Here is a 21,347-nt window from a genome sequence, read left to right as displayed (position 1 = left end):
CAGAAGGAAGAGAGAAAGCTCCTCTAGCAGTTCCATCAAAATTCCCAGGAATGACTCTAATTGGTCAGCCTGCATCACATGCCCATTTTCTTGGTCAGGGAAGTGGGCCCATGTGATTGACAGCCTCTCCAGGTATGAAGAGAGTCTGTTCCAGAAAGAAAAGAATGCCGGCGGACAAGGACAACAGCATGATTTTTCAATTTCCTGCTTATTATCTCTTCTTAGCCTCCCCCAGAACTGGACAGCCGAGACTACAAAGGACTTGGGACCCTTTCTAGTACTTTTCTCAGGAGAAGAATTAAGCTCTATTGCCACAAAGGTACTTCTGTGTTCTGTCTTTAGAAGTCTGAAGGAGTTTTAAAGGGAGAGAAAGTGTGGTCAATTATTCTCCACTGGGTTTGCTGTCAGTTTGTTTTTCTGGAAACTTCCTCCCTGCCTCAAAGGGCTCAGATGTTTCCAGCTCCACTCCAGGATGCGCAAGGTTCAGGAAAAGGAAGTGAGGCAGCGGCTGAACAGACTCCAGCCTTTCCCACGCATGCTCATTTGAGGTGTTACACCCACCAGTGCCACATACACACGTACATGTATGTCCAGTGTGTGCAATCACATGTGCAAACACATTTAATCCCGACACAAATCTTTACTGAGCAGTATGTTTGGGTATAGTGCCCCACCTGGAGTAACTATCCAAAAGTGAGAGAGTTTAGGCCAAGAGGCGTGCCAGACAAGCACGAATCCATCATCTTTTGCTGCATTGCACAGCTACACGGTCTCACTGGCTTGCAACCACAGCGTTTATTTCTGTGGGTCACGGGGACACCTCTGCCCCATGAGTCTGCCTCTGGGGCCCAGGCTACCTGGAGCGTGTTCTTCTCATCATGAAGGTCTGAAATTCCAGAAGAGGGAGTGCAAAGTGCAATTCTCCTTAGGGCCCAAGATGGGAAATGGCACACTGTCACTTTCCATGGGCCAAAGCAAGTCACATGACCAAGCCCAACCTCAGCGGGGCAGGAAGTCATCTCCTCCATGTGAGTGGAGGGTGAAGAGGGGTAAATGTTTGCTGAACAAGAATCAGATCAACCTCAAAGCCCATCCCTGTAGTTGCACGCGCAAGATGGATGCCGTGGTCCTCGCTCAGCAGGGCCCGAGCACAGCACGTCAGCCAGGCTCACACGTGCGTTCCAGTGTCCAGTCGTGGTAAAGTCAGCTTCCGGGCTGTCCAAACATGCACTCCTAAGCAGTGGAGACGTAAATATTATATACTTATCTAATCTTTAAAAAAATCAACTTTAGAAGTTGAAAAAGTCTTGTATCAACCCAGGTAAAGCTCAGAGACACAATGTAGGGTTAAAAAAAAAGTGAGTTGCAGAAGAAGACATGCAGTAGAAGAATGTAAATAAATAAATACGAGTTAAATTAATTTTAAGCACATGCAAAACAATTCTGTATGTACGAGAAGTATAAAAGTACGCGAGAATGGTTAATTATCAAATGTTATCAAATTCAGGGTGACAGTTCCTTCTGGGGAAGGAGGGAGGCCAAAGGCTGGGGTGCGACCTATCTATTATATTTGTGATGTGTTCTTTCTTAAGTTGGGTTGTCAATATGTGGCTGTTTTGTTGTATTATTCTCTATACTTTTTGTTTCAGTGCCTGAAATGTTTAGTAAAATAAGTAATACGTGCTGCGGGTTAAAAAAAGTGCAACTGTTCCAGAGGCCGTAGGATGTAAACGCGTCTTCCTCCCAGCCCGCATTTCTAGGTCCCCAGCCTGTATCCTCAGAGGCGATCGCTGCTCCCGCTTTCCTTTGCATCCTTTCCGGAAGAATCCTCCTCCTGCCTATACTTGTTCTCCTTTTTAAAAATACAAAATGAAAAGTACCATCCACTCTGCTGTGCACCTTGCTTTTGAAAAGTTAATGATTTATCTCACAGCAGTTGCTGGCGACCTTAGAGTCACTGGGGAGATTCTAAAATGGGCAGATACACGGCCCCCGCCCCAGACCAGTGGTCTCAGAATCTCTGGGGTGGGGCCCGGTGTCGGTTAGTTTCCCAGGTGATTCTCACCTCCAGCCAGGGCTGGGAACTACTCACTTAGGCTGTGGCTCTGATTCTGAAGATCAGGCTAGAGAGGGGCATTGTATAAGCCGAGGCGCGTCCTCTGTGGGAGAACGGCCACAGTGGCGCCCGGCTGTGCGGAACAGTTTGATGAATTCCCTGGGCTCTTGACAGGTCTACCAATAAATATCCTGAGTCTTGACAAAGTGTTTCAGTCCTAGGTGAGAAATGGCACTCCCCCAGGGCGCCCAGGAGCCCCTCATGCTAGTCTTCCCCCAGCACCAGAGACAACCCTCTCCTCCTGCTTTTTATGATGAAGTTTAATCAAAGTTTAACACAGCACCAAACCAAAAAGGGATAGGCACACCTACATTTCTTATAGAAATTATCAGATTGCACCATCTAACAGTCCCGCAGAAAAATAAGTGTGCCTGTTTCCTGCATGTTGGCCAGCATTTTGTATTATCGCTATTCTGTTTTTGACAATCTGAGAAACAATGTTTGCTTAGGTTACTGAACATTTATTGGATTGTCATTGAGGTTGGGTACATTTTATTGGATTCTTTGTAGAGACCACGTTAACGGGCCAGGGTTTAAATTTGTATGAGATGCTGCTATGAAGAAAAAGAAAACGGAGTCAGGGAGGTGGTGTTACCGTTTAAACTCAGATCTAAATCTGTTTAATGTGCTTTAATTATTATATGTTCCTCCTCTTTCGTCTTCTCTACCCCGCACAGTTTCCTGACATCCTTCAACAAGCAGCTTCCAAGATGGCCAGGACTCCACCTCCCAAAGAATTCCTCTGGGCTGTCTTTGAGTCTGTTCAGAACAGCAGTGAGAGGAGGCCCAGCTCCGACGCCAGCCCCGGTGAGCGTTTCTGGGGTATCCCAGCCCGTGCCATAGCGGCCGTGTGCTGGCTGAGTCCCTAGCGTCAAGAGGCCTCCTTGTCAGGGGACTGGATGAAATGTTTGCAAAGCCGTAGAATGCCAAAATCCACAGGCCAAAGAGTTACGTCTTTGTAACACGGTTTAGAGTCACATCCTGCACTCCTTGCCCAGGCTAGTAGGTTTAGTGGGTCAATATGTGCGACAAACATTTCAAAACGATCGACTTAAAGGCCAAAATGGCTAAGTGGCTATATATTGCAGTGCTGGGGCCGGGCTGGCAAGGTTTGAACCCTGGGTCTGCCGCTTACTGGCTGTGGCACTTTGGGTAAAAGCTCCTTAACCTCTCTGTGCCTCGGTGTTCGTCCTCTGCACAATGGGGACAATGCAAGTCCCTACCTCACTAGGTGATTGTGCGGATCACTGAATTTACACCAGTAAACATGCTCACAACAGCGCCTGGCATGTAGGAAATGCTCGGTGAGTGTTAGACATTTTTATTATTGTTGTGCACCTATTAAGCACAGACTTGTGCCAGGCAGGAGGAGACAAAGTTAATCAGAGCCAATAATAATTGTAAGAGTAATAACTGACAGTCACTGATCGCTTTCCTTCCTGCAACGAGTAATTTTTGAGCACCGACTATGTGACCAAAACAGACAAAAATCCTCGTGCTCACAGAGCTGACTTTCAAACAGGGGCAGCCGGACAATAATTACACACGCCAGTAATACACGTGCCGGTGAAGTACATTGTGTGCAGTGAATGCGAGAAGGAAAATAAAGCAAGGGAAGGGGTCAGGGAGTGTCGGGTGGGGGTTGTAATTTGAAAAGAAAATGGTCAAGGAAGGTGCTGTCGAGTAAAGGTCAATTTACTCAGCAAACTGGGAGGGTGACGTTTGAGTCAAGACCCAGGACAGTGGGTCACGTGGAAAATGAGAGTCAGAATCTCGCAGGCAGAAAGAAGTACGGCGGGAGTGGGAGAGGAAGGGGAAATGAGAGGCCAGCGTGGCTGGAGTGGAGCGAGAGACAAGGCCAGCCATGTCGGGCCTTATGAAGGAAACCTTAAGGACTTTGGCTTTTACTCTGGGTAGGGGTTTCATGGGGACCATGGAGCAAAAAAGGGTCACGACCTGACTTATGTTTACTTCGGGTGATCATCTCTTCACGCCTTGTCTCGTCCTCACCTCCGTCCCATGAGGTGGCACCATGATTCTTCCATTTTCTTGACAAAAGAAGCTGAGATTCAGAGAGAGTAACAGACTTCGCCAAAGTCAGAGGGGTAGTAAAAGGCAGCTCCTGGACTTGTCCCCAAAGCTGGTGGCATTCGCCCCTAGTTCCTCCCGCCCTCCCCGCCTAGCAGGCCAGTTGGCACACTGCAGAGCTCCGATGCTGTGCATGTGGATATGCGACAGTAGGACTTTCCACACTCGGGGGAGGCTGCACGGTTACAGCGCGTAGTCTGAGTTTTCTTTAGTTGGTTCTGAGTATTCATTGCTGCCGTGCTTTCGGTAGTTAATGAATTAGCTGAATTACTACTTGGTTTTATTTTACCTAATTTTTATGTGTGTGTTGATTCAGTCAAAAAATATTTGCTGAACACCTGCTATGCCGGGCCTGGGAACACAGCAGTGATAAGACCGGGTCTCTGCTGCCCTGTTTAACCGTTCTGCTCCTCTCTGACTCTGTGCAATCGCTGGACCCTCATTTCACTGGGAAATCGGGTGGAGGGGGGTCCAGCGGGGAGGGGTCTTTTGTCTCCTCCAAGTGGGTTGTGATAAAGATGTTTGAGGACCACACATAGAGCCCTTGACCTGGTCCACTTTCACCTCTTGACCGGAGTCCGGTGAATTGCCACTGAAGATACAGTGAGAAAGGCGTGGCCACGGGGCTTGGGAAATGCTGGGGCCCAATAGTGCTGGTGGGTCTGTGGCATCAGGCTCGTCAGCTGCTAAGACAAGAAATCCAGGATTGTTCTTAAGACAAAGAGCCTGGGTTTTCTCCCAGGTTGGGCACAGCGAAGACAGTATCTCATTTATGTGTTGGTGATGGGAAACCAGTTTGACCAGGTAAGGTTCAACTTATTCGAAGACTGAAATGGATGGGTTTCCCCTGCTGCCAAGGCCAATGCAGCAGGCCCATTTCTCCTCTCCCCTGGGGTGGGAAGGCCACAGTCCCCACTGAGACTTTTATGGAGGGCATATTATCCGCCTTTCCATGCTTAGATAGGAGTGCTCCTTCCTCATAATTCTGGAAGCCTTAACTCTGTGTTGCAAACTCAAATGCATGGGGTGGTGGTGGCAGGGAACATAAATAATAAAAATGGCTAACATTGAGTATTGAGTGCTTACTGTATACCTGGCATGCTCTAAGTGCTTTATGTGTAATAACACATTTAGTCCTCACAAAAATTCTATGAGGTAATTTTATCGTCATTTTATAGATGAAGAAACTGAGTCACAGAGGGGTTAAATAACTTTAGATTTGAATCTAAAGCCAGAACTGTTCCCCATCAGCTCCGACTCCCTCGTGGTCATTTGTAGTCCAGTTTTAATGTTACAGAGCTCCTACTGTGTGCATGTGGCTGTGCAAAACGTTGGCATTTCCGCAATTTTGTTACCAGGTAATTAGCAAGAAATGGCAGAAGTGGGATTCAAACTGGTCCCTGAGTCCCTTCTCTCAGTTTCTGTGCTACACCGCATCCCATGAATAAATCCGACCGGAGAAGGATATTACTCATTTCAATAAAGAAACAGACTAACATTTCCCAAAATTCTCTTTCCTGTGTCTCCCCATTCTTCAGGTTGCCATGGAGTCGCGGCTCCCTCTTCCGAGGACATCTTTAAGTTGGCCGAAGCCAATGCCTGCTGGGCCCCCGAGGACCTGCTCTGCATGGAGGAAGACACGTTCATCAGGAACGTGGAGCTTCTGGGGGCCCTCAGGGGCCTCAGCCGGCCTCAGCTGATGACCCTGAAGGAGAAGGCAGTCCAGGTAAAGTGCGCCTCAGGAAGGAAGCATTCAACGGAGGGAAAAACCCAACCTAACGGTCCCGGCGCTTCTGTGCATGGAAGCCTCCTCCAGGAGTTTTCACGTGCCATATCTTGTAGAAATTTCACTACACCAGCTGAGCGCCTGAGCTGTGATTCCAGCATCTGAGAAATTTCTAGTATCCCCCTCTTAGGGCTGTAGCAGAGAACAGAAGAGATCTGTCTTGGCATCTAATGGACGCTTAGCAGATCAAATTCTGTGGATGTTCTGGTGCCTCTGACCGAGACGGTTTCCAGGAATTGTGCCTTTTCTTTCTCCATTTGGAGAACCCCAGCTGCTGCTCACAGCAGGTTTTCTCAGAATCTGTTGCAAATTCATCAGAAAACATAGCAGAAAGGAGTGAAAAGAGGACTAGAAGTAGTTTGCTGTGTTTATAAAGGTCCCTTTGAGTGGCTTGTTTCAGCTGCTAGGATGGTGTGGAATATCTAGTTGCCCTTGTGAGGTCAAGACATTAAATTTCTTAAAATTATATTTATAACTCTTTTTTAGATAAGTAATCCAAGTTTATTGTAGAAAATTCAGAAAATAGAAGAAACCCAGTCATAATCTTTTAGCCAGAAATAAGCACTGTTAATATTTTGGTATATTTACCAAAATATAGAGCTTCCCAGACTTCTGTATATGTGTGTAGAATATATTTGTGTATTTCATACATTTATTTCATGTATACTCACATATGTATGTTACAGAAAACAGTATCACATGCACCTACTGTTTAATAACTTACTGTCCACATCCAACAGCGTACAATGCATGTTTTTCCATATCAGAAGTATAAATCTATATTAGTATTTAAATAGCTATATAATATTTCATTGTATGGCTGGTTCTTATTATTTTAGCTAATTATTTGATTTTTAGATTAAATTTTTTAATGCCTCAAGTTGTATATTTGTACATATTTCTTTGGGCACTTGTCTGATTATTTACTTAGGCTAAATTTCTGGAGTTGGAATTTCTGGGTCATAGGGTATAGGTATTTTAAAGGCTTTTGATACATATAGCCAAATTGCCGTCTTAAAATGTGTGTTGGGGCTGGCCTGGTGGCCGAATGGTTAAGTTCGCACGCTCTGCTTCGGGCGGTCCAGCGTTTCGCCAGTTCGGATCCTGGGTGTGGACATGGTGCCACCCATCAGGCCATGCTGAGGTGCTGTCGCACATGCCACGACTAGAAGGACCCACAACTAAGATATGCAACTATGTATTGGGGGGATTTGGGGAGAAAAAGGAGAAAAAAAAAAAAAGATTGGCAACAGTTGTTAGTTCAGGTGCCAATCTTTAAAAAAAAAAAAGTGTGCCAATTTATATTCTCAACATCGACAAATGAGGGTATCCTTTACCCCATAGCTTTCCACCAACAGAAATGATCATTCTTTTTACTCCTTGTTAAGATCAGCCAACATGGTATTCTTTGATTGTTGTTAACGTACATTTCTTTAATTATGACTGAGATTGAACGTTTTCCATATGTTTATTTCTTCTTTTGTGAATTTCTTGTTTATATCTTTTGTCTATTTTTTAAACAAATGTAGTCATTTTTTCTTATTGATTTATAAGAGAACTTTATATATTAAGGAGATTTACCTATGTCTGTTTTAAATGCTGTCACTAACGTTCGGTCTTAACTGGCTTTTTCTTTTCTCACCTGAAGGTTTGGGACACGCCTTCTTACTGGAGAGAACATCATATTGTTTCCCTCGGGCGCATTGCCCTGGCTCTTAATGAAAGTGAGCTGGAGCAGCTGGATCTCAGCTCCATCGACACTGTGGCTTCCCTAAGCCAGCAGACAGAATGGACCCCGGGACAGGTAGGTAGATGTTGCTGGACCTTTAAAATATTCTACTTCCGTTTTAAACATGCGTGTATTTTCCTTTATATCCTTGAACATACATATAGTATTTATAATAGCTGCTTTAAAAGTTTTGCTGCTAATTCCATCATCACTGTCATTTCTGAGTCTCTTTCTATTTCCTAATTTTTCTCCTACTTTTGGGTCACATTTTCTTATTTGCAAGCCTAATAATTTTGACTGGATGATGGGCATTGTGAATTTTACATTGTTGAGTGTTTGATTTCGTTGTTGTCCTTTGAAGAGTATTGGGCTTTGTTCTGGGGTATGTTTAAGTTGCTTTAAAGTCAGTCTGATCTTGTTGACGCTTCCTTTTGAGCTTTATTAGGGCGGGTCCAGAGTGACCGTTATTCTGTGGTTAATTTGTCCTCATTACCGAGACATGGGTCTTCTGAGCACTCTATCTGATGCTCCATGTATTTCAAGACCTCTCCACTCTGGCTGGTGGGAGTGAACTCTTTTCAACTCCATGTGAGCTCTGGAAATTGTTTGGCTTATGTACCACTTTCCTCTGGGTCTTTTGATATTTATGTTTATATTTATTTAGTTTCACTCCTTGCATGTGTAGATCAGTACTCAGCCAAAGACTTGAGAAGGCTTCTCTGCAGGTTTCTGGAGCTCTCTCTATGCAGTTTCTCTCTCTTCAGTACTTTGCCCCACAAATCAGAGGTGTCCCGTCCTCTCTGATGGAGGATCTCTGTGTCCTCCACTCGCTTGGACCATGGGGCTTGTTTGGGTTCCCTTTCCTGCTCAGTGGCCTGGAGACTGCTTCTGGACAGTAAGCGAGGGCGATTTTAGGATTCGCTTTATTTGTTTCCCTTCTCTCAGGATTATAGTTCTGTGCTCACTCTTGCCAATGTCTGAATACGGTGGTTTCATGGAATTTGTTCGGTTTTCTCATTGTTTACGCTGGGAGGGTGATTTCTGTGTCAGTGAAGCCTTCATGGACTGAAGAAGAAGTTCCCTCCAGAATTTAGTTGTTTAGTTGGGAGGGAAGTTAATCTACTGTATTTCTAGAGAGAGGAGTCTTAGCTGCTCTGTGTTGTCCTCATTCTTAGGCAGCTCTTTCTCATTTTCCGCACTAGGCTTACATTTTATCTAATTAGCAACCCCATTGAAAAGTGCCCCTTTCTCATTAACGTTTGAAAAAGTTCTGGCATAGACTCTAATCATGTAATGGCTCACCCATAAACAATCTGGTCATGGATAGAATATGTTGGCTGGCCAGGTATGCATCAGGGAGTGGAGTCCATCTCACCATGTCCATATGAACTGAGAGTCGGGGATGGGTGTGTATAGGCTGCATAAAGGTCCCCAAAGATGTCCATGTCCTAACCCCTGGAAACTCTGGATATGTTACCTTATGTGGCCAAAGGGACTCTGCAGATGGGATTAAGTTAAGGACCTTGAGATGAGGAGACTATCCTGGATGGCCCAATGTAATCATGAAAGATCTCAAAAGGAGGAGGCAAGAGGGTCACAGACACAGAAGGCGATGTGGCAATGGACACAGAAGGACACAGAGAGAGATTTGAAGGTCTTGTGCTGCTGGTTTTGAAGATGGAGGATGGAGCTACGAGTCAAGGAATGCAGGCAGCCTCCAGAAGCTAGAAAAGGCAAGGAAATGAATTCTCTCTAGAGCCTCCCAAAGGAACACACCCTGCGGACCCATTTTAGGACTTACAACTTCCAGAATTGTAAGAGAATAAATTTATGCCGTTTTAAGCCGGTAAATCTATGGTAATTTGTTAGAGCAGCAAGAGAAAACTAATACACCGTGGCTTGCCAAAGGAAAAGCATGGGGTTATCAAACAAAGGGAGAATGGGTGCTGGGCAGGCAGAACTAATGCATGTGCCCTACTCTCGTGAGGTTTTTCGAACCAGGATTGCCATGCCACATAACTCTGAGTGGCACCATTCAAATAGAACACAGTCTGAATTGTGCCCTCTGGAGTTGGGCACCATGGAGGTTCTGGCCATGAGAATTAAATGAGTTAATAGATGTAAAACATTTTGAACAGTGCTTGGGACATAGTATTCAATAAAAATTAGTGTGTTTTCATCGTCATCGTCATCGTTGTCATCATCATTGTCACATTCCCTGTCTCTGGCGGTTTAAGAGTTTCCTCATTTGTAAGATGAAGGGGTTAGAGCCAGCACTCTGAGGTTCCTTCCAGTCTGACATTCTGTAATCCTGGGGTTGCACGACTCTAAGACTGGCCTTGACGTTTGAGAAGAGCCACATCACATTCTGATATTAAAATTATTCTACTCACAGTCTGGGAGAAAACAGAAAAATACATCCAACTTAGAAACTAGAGTCTCTCTTTCCCTTTATACCAATTTTAATTCCTGTGGATGGTGGTGAGACTTATCAATATGTTTGAAGAGGATATGAAAACCCAACATTTGCATATATCATTTGCAGTCGGTTCCTCCACTTTAGCCCCCATCAGACCCTTAAATGCATGTTTCTAGATTAATAGTCAGACCTGGTGGAACTACATTAACAGATAGTTCAGCTTAAAAACCAATATAAGGAAAAAAAAAACTATTATAGAAGCCAGAGGGATGAACAGAGAGATTGAAATCTTACAGCTCTTCATTTTTCCGCAGTTAATATTGCCGAAAAGTGTTGGTATTAATTGTCTTGGAATCATTACAGATACAGTGGTCTAGTCATTCAAGTAAATGTATTTTGGCTTATCACCTTGCAGGCTGAGCTTGCATTTTCCAGGTTCCAGTGGCAAGGACAATTTAATATCACATCTTCAGAGTAATTTTATTTGAATTGTATTTTCGCACTTTCATTTGAAAATGGGCATGCCTGAGAGTTGAGGAGCAAAAATTGCTAGGAATCAACCAGCGGAACCTGGTTGTGAAGAATTAATAAGAAAAGTTCAAAAGCTAACTTGAATCTCCATCTTTTCTCCTTACCCAAACGTCTTCACTGGCTAGGAGGCACAGGCTCTGGAGTCCGACTGCCTGGGTTTTAATTCCAGGACCATTATTTACTAGCTGTGTAACCTGGGCATAGTTAGTTAACCTCTCTGTGCCTCAGTTTCCTCATCTGTGAAATAGGGATAATATTAATCCTTCTTTTTATAGAGTTGTTGTGAGGATTGTATGAGATGGCATATGTAAAGTGCTGGCACATAGTAAGCATTCAGTAAATATCAGCTATTATTATTTTTGATGCACATTCCTATTCAGCCGAAGACATTGAAGGCTGAGCATGGTGTTACTGAAATTCCCTTATAGAACCTTTGAGGTTTGTAATCACTGAGGGCAACTTCATGAGACACTGACCAGTCCGACTTCCAGAAACATGGAAAATCTCCCGGAAGCCAATCCATCACGTGAAGGTGGCAATCTGATGCCATTTCAAAGGAGTACATATTGCCTACAACTTCTATATGTCATTCTCTGAGATGTTCCTTCATTCATTCATTCATTCATTCACTCAGAAAGTGCTTACTGAACCCCACTGTGTGCCAGGCGTTGTGCCAGGTGCTGGGGATGACTAGTGAACTCGCTCGATGTGGTCCTTGTCTTTGGGGATTCTACTTGGTGATGCAGACAAAAAAGTGAGTGAGTGAAAAGTTGACAATTTAAAAAGTGAAAAATTTGAAAAATTGTAGTAAGTGATAAGCTGAAAATGGACAAGATGCTCATGGAGGCTACGTGAGATGGGGGAATCCACGCGTCTTTTCTGAGGAGGTAGCATTTAAACAGACCCGAGGGAGGAGAAGGCAACAGCCACATGAAAAGTAGAATCCCATTACAACATTTCATGTTCTTTGCCAACACTTTCTCTCAACCCTGGGATGATCTGTATTGTGTGATGCGGATGGACTGACATTAAAGGGAGAAGGGAAGATTGACTGTATTCCTGTGACCCTCACTCCTAGTCAGGAGATGTTTGTCCTTGGATGTCTCCTCCCCAACTTTGCCTTGTGAGCTCTTGTCCTCTTGTAATCTTTTGCCCATGCCCCTGTGGGCACTGAGGGATCCAGACTTTATTATACAACTCATCTCCAAGGGATTGACTTGGATCCTTCCTCAGGTCCAACACAGGTAGATCAAACAAATCAGGGTTCATTTGGTTACAGTTGACGGAAAACCCAACTCAAAGTGGCTTAAGCAAGAAAAGGAATTTATTGAAAAGTTCAGGTGTAGAGTTCAGGTATGGCTGGATCCAGGGGCTTCAACACTATTGTCAAGAATCTGTCTCTCACAGTCTTTTGACCCTGCTTTCCTTTGTGTTGGCTTCACTCAGAGGCAGGCTCTTTCCACGTGGTGAGTTCTTGCGTATTTGAGCGTTTATCCTTCCAAGGTCCAGTCCAGAGAAAAGAAAGCTCTTCTCTCCGGGTTGTTCCAACCAAAGTCCTGGTTGATTTTCACTAGATCACATACCAACTCTAGAACCAGTCACTGCAGCCAGGCTAAGAGATGACCTGATTGGCCAGGACTGGGCTATAGCGTCTCCTGTGGAACTCAGAGTGTAGTTAGCTCCAGCTGGACCCTGTGAAGTAAGAGTGTGGGAGGGGTGGCTCTCCAGGGACAGTCATGCCTACTGAATGGCCACTATGCTAGAATTACAGGGACCTACACATCAGCCCCCTAGATCAAAGCTCGTTCAAGAGATCCCTCTATGGTTTTTAACACCAAGTATTTGATGAGTGAGGGACAAACCTATTTCAGTAGGACCTTAGGGAAAGAAAAATTCATTCTGGCTAAGATAGGAAAGACTTCATGAAGAAGGTGACATTTGACTTGAACCCGCAAATAAAAGGCTCGTTGGATTTTAACAGTTGGGAATGCAGGAAGGGCATTTCAGATGGAGGGACTGATTAAAACAAAGGCGAAAGGGCAGAAAATGACAAGGTTTTTATCAGAAAGTTGTTGAGACAGATGCTGGAAAAGCTTGGATCCTGATGCAGGAGAACTTAAGTGACCAAACAAACTGAAGGTCATGAGTGACTGAAAGAAACAAGCCAGCAGACGCGGGATCCAGTTCCTTTGATGTTAGTGAAGGATATGAGAGTTTCACTGCCTAAAGTCACCTCCACAGATCAGGGACATTCTCAGTAGAAGTAGCACCCTAGGGACGTTATCCTGGATGCAGTGGCTGTGATGGCTAGAATGCGGGGTGCATCCAGAGGACTAGGGTGCAGGAGCAGCCAACAGGCAACTGCAACAGCTCAGTCATCCCCTTGGGCCTTGGGGTCTTGATCATCCCTGGGTAGGTCATCTATCCCTCCTCATTTTTATAGGCTAAGGCCATTCTGCAAGGGTTCCTAGAGGACTCAGGCTACAGCATCCAGGATCTGAAGAGCTTCCACTTAGTAGGACTTGGTGCAACCCTGTGTGCTATGAACGTCACTGAAATCTCGCTTATAAGGATCTCGGAATTCAGGTAACCAAAATACTAGCGTGCAAAGTGGTAAATGATCGGTTAATTGATCCAGGAGTTCCTTCAGCACAATGTTCCCTGCTTCCTGATGCTTTGCCACCTCTCTGGGCTGACATGCGGCTTAGCCGGATCCATTCTCAGTGCTGAGCCTACCTACCTTCTGCACATCTTTTTGGCCGGAGAGTCTCCCAGGCTCGCACTGTATCCCTCCCTCTTAACCAGAGTGGTGGCGGCCAGAATCGGAACCCTGCTCTGCAGCATCCATGTCTTGGCTGAGTTTAAGAGGAAGGCAGAAGCTGTGTTTGGGAATCCCGCTGAGTGGTCCAGCTCTGTCTTGCAGGAGCTCGGGACCATTGCAGGTAAGAGGCACCTTGAGCATGCCTTTCTCTCCCTTTCCAACCTTAAAACTGGGGACAAAACCAAAAAAATAAAAGAAGCCTAGGCCATGTGTAGAACCTAGATTTCATGACTTGAAGTTGCAGAGCGTGGGGTCTGCAAATTTGCTTTTTAGACAAGCTCTCTTGGTGATTCCTGTACACACGAAAGTGGCTTAAAATGTGTTTTAATTGGCTCCTAAATAGATTTATACACAATCTGAAATTGTGTAAAGTGAAGCTCCTTCTGGGCACACATTTCCTTCTAGGAGACCAATCCGGGCTAATGTGACCCACATTTTTTTTCCTGGGTTGATTAAGGGACTTGCTTCCCCAGTGTGATTTCGGGGGCCTTTTGTAAGGAATGGCACTTGCCTAGACACGCGGATCTGTGCATTATGTAGAGCATTAATAAAACAAGCGGAGTTCCTAGGGCTTGAACTAAACCCTGTGATTCCTTTTTCTCCCCAGCTGGATTAACTAAGGAAGAGCTCCGAATGCTTGACGAGGACTTGATGCCGTATTTCCAGCCGTCAGCAATCCAGTGCCTTCCTGATGAGATATTCAGAGTAGGTACTCAGTTCCTCAAGGAGAGTGGGGGCTTGACCCCGTTTCCAATAGCACAGGGAAGCAGATGACAGGTCTTGGAGTCCAGCGGCTTGCAGCCAGGCCTCTGCCGAGAGGGCCTGAGGAGAACTAGACACCAACAGTGGATGGGGCACGAGATAATTTTAGGTGGTTTTTTTTCTTTAAAGTTTTTTTCTGAAAATTTTAATTTCTATTTTAATCATTTTTTTATGGTTGCTGTCTCTTCATCGCAAGTGGTACTGATTTTCTATTTATGATGTTATGATGGGTTCATATTTCCTTATCTAAAACCTTTGGGGACAGATATGTTTCAGCATTCAGAATTTTCCAGGTTTTAGAAAGATCAGTCTGTGCATCTACATTATGTAACTTAACACCCCCAGCAGCGTCTGGGGGAAGCACCTTGTAAGCAAACACATTAATATTTCTGTGAAGAAATCTGTGAGAAGTCAAACAAATTGGAATAAATAGAGACTATAAATGGCCCCACATCAGTTCAGGTCAGGTTTTGCTGGCAAATAAGTTTGTCTAAAACTTTGGAAAAAGCTTTCAGTTTTTAGACTTCTTTGGATTTCAGAATTGCTGGTGAGGGATTGTGGACCTGGATAACATTTCCTTTTAAAACAAATTTAAGCAAAAATAGTTTAGTTGATTTTTTAAAAAAGCATGAAGAAAACCACAACAGGACAGCTGATAAACTGCCAGGGAAAAAGTCGAGAGGGTGGAATTGGATCAACTGAAGTTAGGGAAGCAGGGTGTGCAGCGAGAGGTCCTGGCTTCCCGTCCACGTGCAAGATTAGGAGAGTGTTTGGTGGGGACAGTCTGCTCTGATGAGGAGTGACCTTGCTTTCTGGGTAACTTGGGAACACCTTCTGTCCACCACAACTGGGTAAGATACACAAACGAGGCTAGACAAACTCCCGTGATGCCATGTCATTGTTTGCTTTCAAGACAGATGGCCAACCTTGACCCCTTCAGCACCCAGGACAGTTCCCAGCACAGAGCGGGAGCAAGGGCTGTTTTGGGGAAATAAATAGTCCTTAAGGCTCTCAGGCTTCCCCTCTGGGGGCTCTGCATGGGATAGGCAGCTTGGTCCTGGATGCTGAACGCTTTCTCCTGGTCTTGTTTTGAGTGTACTTTGTGGGTGCTTCTTTGTTCAAGTATTTGTTTATTCCAGAAATTCCTATTGCCCGCTTACATTGCAGTAGGCTCCAGCCTGGGTGGTGGGCTGTAGGCTCCAGCGTAGGTGCACCTGGGGATGCCCTGGTGACGGGGTACAACACAGTGCCTTCAGGAGCGTGGAAGGTGACAGAAAGGAGTGCAGTGGCCTGGGGAGGAACCGAGGTGAACTGGAGAGCCCTGTCTAAATGTGGAGGCTGCTTCTCATCTCTGGCACGTTATTGCAGTGTGACAATGTGGGCCAGTATTGCTGGATCTTTTTTGGGGGATGGGGGCTGGGGAAGAATCCAGAAGTCTCCATTTTCATGTGAAATCTCCTGATAATTAAATGTTGGCAACCATTTTGAAATGATCCGTTGAAACACAGTGCAGTAGGCCTAGAGATTTAACCTGGCTTGAGGGTCGCAAGTCAACAGCATTGGAAAAATAATTTTTATAATACAGACTCTGTGTTAACAGTAGATGTAAGATGTAAGCCAGAAGAGCACCTATGCTGTGTGTGTGCGTGTGTGTGTGTGTGTGTGTGTGTGGTGGAGGGAGGAGGTGATGCTGAATCTTGCAGGACAGGTTAGCTAGTGCAGAGGGAGGAAGAGCATTCCAGCAGAAGGAAGAGCATGGCAAAGGTGCTGCCCCCTGGGGGCTGCAAATATGGTTGCTCATTCTCCTGGAGTGAAGAGTGCCCGAGAGGGGCTGCTGGAGAGGTGGGCAGGACCCAGAGCTTGAAGGCCTCACTGCCGAGTTCAGGAGCTGGAACTGTGTCCTGGAGGGGGCTCAGGGAAGGCTTCTAAGCCGGGGAATGACATGATTCCAGGGAAGTGTCTGCCTAGACAGGAAGGGAGAAGAGGGTGAAGGGGAGAAGAGGAAGGGGTGAGGGAGCATAACCCTCTGTCTCCGAATTTTTGGGGCTCTTAGAAAATAAGCAGGGTGGCTCTGAGACCCCTGCCCCCCCATCTCATTCCAGACCCACTGGAGCTAGTCACCAAGTCCTCTAAGGTGGAAGCAACGTCAGAAAACAGCTTACTCAGGCTCCTCAAAGACACTGTGCACGGCAGATTTCCCACTTCCGGTGTCCGTGGCAGACATCACTAGTAGATCACTACACCTTTGCCCCTCTGCGCCCTAACAGGACTCACCCCTATGGTGTTCAGGCAGTCGCACTAAACGATCAGAATCTGCATGGGAGATGAATTCTCTGTGCCAACCCACATCTAGACCAAAAGCCCAGAGAGGCTAGGTAACTTGCCCAAGGTCACACAGCTAGTATGTGGCAAAGCTGGGGCTCAGATTCAGGCCTCTGGCCTTTAGGCCTGTGTTTTCTCCTCCACACTGGTGTTTCTCAGGTGGGGGCCTTGAGGGATTGGGGAGGTAGCTTGTATTGCATTAAACATTAAGTCACACAGTGAGAAAATCATGACTCTCTTTCAACTCTCCTTTAATACTGATTACTTCAAGGAGGAAGTCTCAATTTGGAGCTAAAATGTCTTTAACATTTCTATAACACTTTTAAAATGCCCTCTTTTTTTTAAAAAAAAGGCCTCAAATTCAGATGTTGGCCAACAAATCTAGCTAGAATTCAATAATGTTGCTTTATTTCTTTTGGCTTATTTTTCATGATTACTGATGGCAAGTCATTTAAGTTTTCCATTTTTGGAAATTTCCATTAGAAATTTTCCATTTTAAAAATAATTTTAGTGTGAAAGAGTGATCTGATTTTAAGGAGAAATCCTAAAGAGCAGGAATGGTACACGGCTATAGCAAAGTTGTGCGGGCCCTGGGCGGATGACTGAGGCCTGGGGAACCCGCGGAGGTCGGCCCTGAGGGCGCTGCCCCCTCGCCCTGCAGGCGCTGTCCGCGGAGCAGATCGCCTCCTTGGGCCCCGAGAACGCCGCGGCCGTGACCCCGGCTCAGCGCGGGCAGCTCAGCGCGCCGCAGCTGCAGAGCCTCCAGCGGGCGCTAGATGGCGCCAAGACTCGCTCCTGGCTGGACGAGCCCCTGAGCGCCAGCCCCACCCGCATCCTCGCCTCCCGTTCTCCCCAAGGTGAGCAGGACAGCCCCCAGCCAATCCTCCACCCCTGTCCCCTTCTCCGTCCCTTGGTCTGCCTTGCTGGGGCTGGGGCGGGAAGCCTCCTAAGATTCAGGATGGGGTCGCTGACAGTCATTGGAGATTCTGCACTCAGAGAAAAAGCCAGTCTCTGCAAGCTATGTGTAAATGATTCTCAACTCCAGCTGCACTTTGAAGTCACCCGAAGTCACCCGGGGGAGCTTTTTTTCCCTCTGAGGAAGACTTGCCCTGAGCTAACATCCGTTGCCAATCTTCCTCCTTTTTTGCTTAAGGAAGATTTGCCCTGAGCTAACATCTGTGCCACTCTTGCTCTGCTTTGTATATGGGTTCCCACCACAGCGTGGCTGACAAGTGGTGTAGGACTGCGCCCAGGATCTGAACCTGCGAACCAGGGCCCCTGAAATTAACCACTATACTACAGGGCCCATCTCCCAGCCCCCTGCCCCAAGCTTTTAAAAGCTCCAGTTCCGCGGACCCCACCCAGAAGCCATTGAATCAGAATCTCAGGACTGAAATCCTTTCAGTGGTTCCTTTCCATGCTCCCTCCTTCTCACTGTCCAGTATTAATTAATAAATCCAACCTATATATAGCGGGCACCTATGTTGTGGGAATATGGAGGTGAGCAAGGCAGGTAAGGCTCTCTTGTCAACGAACAAGAGGATTTCATATCTGATAAGACCAGGGAAGGAAGGAAGCAGAGGGGGGTGATGCTGCCTGAGCTAAGACAGGGCAGTAGGGGGGGTGACTTTCCCTCCCTTTCTTCCTTCTTGCCTTTCTTCCTCCTCCTTCCCCCAGCTCCCACTTTTGCGTGACTCCTTCCGTCTTTAGTGAGCACCATCTTAGGACTAAGCATGGTGCTAGGCTCTGGGGAGACAGCTGTGAACAAGCCAGTTGTGTCCTCTGTCCTACCTCCGTGGAGTGTGGGAGTGAGGGAAGACACAAGTACCCAGGCGACCACGAGGCAGCACAGTGGCTGCTGTGAGAGAAATGTGCTGCCTTTCTCTTGTGGTAATTTCCCTTGGAGACACTTCCATATCTGCACACAGGAGCCGTGTAATTGGTGGTTTTCTGGCTACGCCATAACCATATTTAACCAGATCTCTACAGACAGACAATTTAGTCGTTCCTATTTTTCTACCGTTACAAACAATGCTGTAGTGAATAACATTGCATACTTTGCATCTGTGCAAGTATGTCTGCAGGATAAAGTCTTCAAAATGGGATTACTGGGGCAGGGGGTGTGTGAGTTTGTAGTTTTGATGGAAATTGCCAAATCCCCCGCAGAGGGGCAGTATCAGTTTTCCTTTGAAACAGCAGCATCAGAAAGTGAGGAGGGCACTTTAAGAAGATGTCCCTGTGTGTCCTCAGCCACGCAGGATCCTAGATGCCTTCTCCTTCCACTCACCCCCCAGGCCTGAGTGGGGGCTGACCTTGGCTGGACTCTTCCTGTGGGCCAGTTTCTTAATCTCTTGTTTCCTAACCTTTCTTCATTGTCCGAATCCCCCCGGGACTGATGCTTAAAATAAAGATTCCTGGGGCCATCCCGGTGGCACAGCAGTTAAGTTCGCGTGCTCTGCTTCCGTGGCCCAGGGTTTGCAGGTTCGGATCCCAGGTGCAGACCTATGCACGGCTTTATATGTGGTGTCTCACATATAAAGTAGAGGAAGATAGGTACAGATTCTGGCTCAGGGCCAATCTTCCTCAGCAAAAGGAGAAGGATTGGTGGTGGATGTTAGCTCAGGGCTAATCTTCCTCACACACACACAAAATACAGATTCCTGGGCCTTGTCCCGGACTTGCTGAAGCAGAAACTCCTGGGGAGGATCCCAGAGTTTGCATTTTTTTTTTTTTTTTTTTTGAGGATGATTAACCCTGAGCTAACTGCTGCCACTCTTCCTCTTTTTGCTGAGGAAGACTGGCCCTGAGCTAACATCCATGCCATTTTCCTCTACTTTATATTTGGGATGCTTACCACAGCATGGCTTGCCAAGCGGCACCATGTCGGCACCCGGGAGCCTAACCAGCGAACCCTAGGCTGCCAAAGCAGAACATGTGCACTTAACAGCTGCACCACCGGCCGGCCCCTAGAGTTCGTATTTTTAACAATCTCTCCAGGTGACTCTCCTGCTGAAGTCAACTCTGGAAGTGGCTGATTCACACAATCTCATTTAATTCTCACTCCTCCTTTGGGGTCATTATTCCCATTTAAGAGATGAGCAAACCAAGGTACAGTGAGATCAAGTGAGTGGTTCCAGGGGGAGCCTGGGGCACTGGGTGCGATGCGGCTCCCTCCGTGGGCTGCTCCCCTCACCCATGCTCTTGCCTTGTTTCCTTGCAGGAGCTTCTGTGGCCCGGGGGCTTTGGCTTGGCTGCCCCCTGCTGCTTCTGACGCCCAAGGTCCTGTGGTGAGCGCGGGCACACATGGCCCTTCAGTGCCCAAGCAGCTGGCCAAGGTGCGTGGAGACAGAGGCGCTTCAGTCTGTGGGGGACCCCTGCCCAGACCTGGAACCTCAACGAGGACAGAGAGACCCCGGGACCTTGAGATTGAAAAAGCACCAAAAGGAATAATTATTAAAAATGACCTTGCAAATTCTTAAGCTGCCTTGCGTCCTCAGCAGGCAGCCATTCTCTGCCCCATTTCAGCCTTTTGTCTTCCAGCTGGGAGATAGAGAAGCTGTGGGGAGGGGAGGGTGTTTCTGTCATCAGCATGAGGACCTTAGGTACAAGGAACTGCCCTCCTTCTGGAGAGGGAGCCGTGGGTGCAGGCGGAGGCACGTTGCAGCCGGGCCTGGTCTGCTTTCCACTCTGACTTCATTTCCCTTCCTCGGAGCTATAGGCCACATTGGATTTCTCCTTCTTAGGTACTTAGCAGGGCTGAAATAAATGGCTCCCTCAACAGAAGCCAATATTCCTGCCTGATTGCTGGGGCTAATTGATGTTTCGGTGGGCATCGCATTGCTTGGAAATTAAAACATTTAACATGGCTCAACGTTAAATCAATTTTTAAATACATTTTCCAGATGCTTCCATTTCCTTGGGAGTCGGCCGAATGGATGGCCACGGAGTCATCAGTTAAGCTTACAGAATACTCCTTTTTTCGTGGCGGTGGTGGCTCTTCTTGTTTTAAGTTGCTCTGGGCTTTGGGGATGGGTTGCAGTAAAAGAAACTGCATGGTACAGGTTAGTCACCCATGTGATTATGGCACAGCGGAGCCAACTCAGCCCACAGGCTGGGAAGGAGTGACTTCTGGAGATTCACAGGATGCCCTTGCCCTTTGGCTCAGGAAGGGGACAGCAGCGGTGCTTTGCCACCTTGTGGGTGTTATACCTCCTCAAAGACAGCAAAGTTGTTTTGCGTGGCATCCCTTAAGTGGCAAGTGAGGTATCTTGGACACTTCTGTTCTGCCACCAGCACGTCCCATGTTTTCTTCCTGGTCACACCTCCACAGTGGACCTCTCATCTGGAGATGAGAGGAAAGGCCTGCTTGAGTTTCCAGACATCTCTGGTGCTTCCTAAGAGGTGACGGGTCTACAACAGCAGCGTGGGTAGGTGTGGTAGAGACTAGCGTATTTTCAGATGTCACCTGCAGTTATAGAAAATTACAAGACCGCCCCGTGGAAGGTGTGGCCCTGCAGGTGTTATTTAGGGTCTGATTTGGTTTTCTTTCATCCTGGCAGGGAGGGGAGGTGGCAGCTAATGTTGCTTCTCAAGTGTGGACCATTTATCTTATTACAAAACACCAGCCCCCAGTTCAGGGGGGCCGGCCCCACGGCTTGGAGACGGATGCTGGATGAGAAGGGGTCTGCACAGAAGCCCATCAGAAAGGCTTTGGACTCACTCAGGGTTCCTGCTTTCTTCCAGCCTTGGATTATCCTGAGCAACAACAACAAC

General features: G+C 46.7%; 1 protein-coding gene across 4 annotated transcripts in view; it reads left to right on the top strand.

The window, feature by feature from the left end:
* OTOA (otoancorin) overlaps positions 1-20,461 on the top strand; it is a 69,474-nt gene extending 49,013 nt beyond the window's left edge. For 2 of the 4 annotated variants that reach the window (XM_044747329.2, XM_070484697.1), the window contains 9 exons: positions 226-319; positions 2,794-2,923; positions 5,743-5,930; positions 7,639-7,794; positions 13,113-13,255; positions 13,475-13,611; positions 14,098-14,195; positions 17,236-17,431; positions 19,795-20,461. In XM_044747329.2, coding sequence (XP_044603264.2) covers positions 226-319; positions 2,794-2,923; positions 5,743-5,930; positions 7,639-7,794; positions 13,113-13,255; positions 13,475-13,611; positions 14,098-14,195; positions 17,236-17,431; positions 19,795-19,865 — 1,213 coding nt within the window. In that variant the 3' untranslated portion in view covers positions 19,866-20,461. The remainder of the gene's footprint in view (positions 1-225; positions 320-2,793; positions 2,924-5,742; positions 5,931-7,638; positions 7,795-13,112; positions 13,256-13,474; positions 13,612-14,097; positions 14,196-17,235; positions 17,432-19,794) is intronic. The other 2 variants (XM_070484695.1, XM_070484696.1) reach the window with 2 other exon arrangements.
* The last annotated feature ends 886 nt before the right edge of the window (positions 20,462-21,347 follow it).

Source organism: Equus asinus, chromosome 14, assembly GCF_041296235.1.
Source record: "Equus asinus isolate D_3611 breed Donkey chromosome 14, EquAss-T2T_v2, whole genome shotgun sequence".
NCBI classification, from domain to species: domain Eukaryota; kingdom Metazoa; phylum Chordata; class Mammalia; order Perissodactyla; family Equidae; genus Equus; species Equus asinus.
The sequence above is the reverse complement of the archived record's forward strand: the minus strand, read 5'-3'. Positions and strand labels throughout refer to the sequence as shown.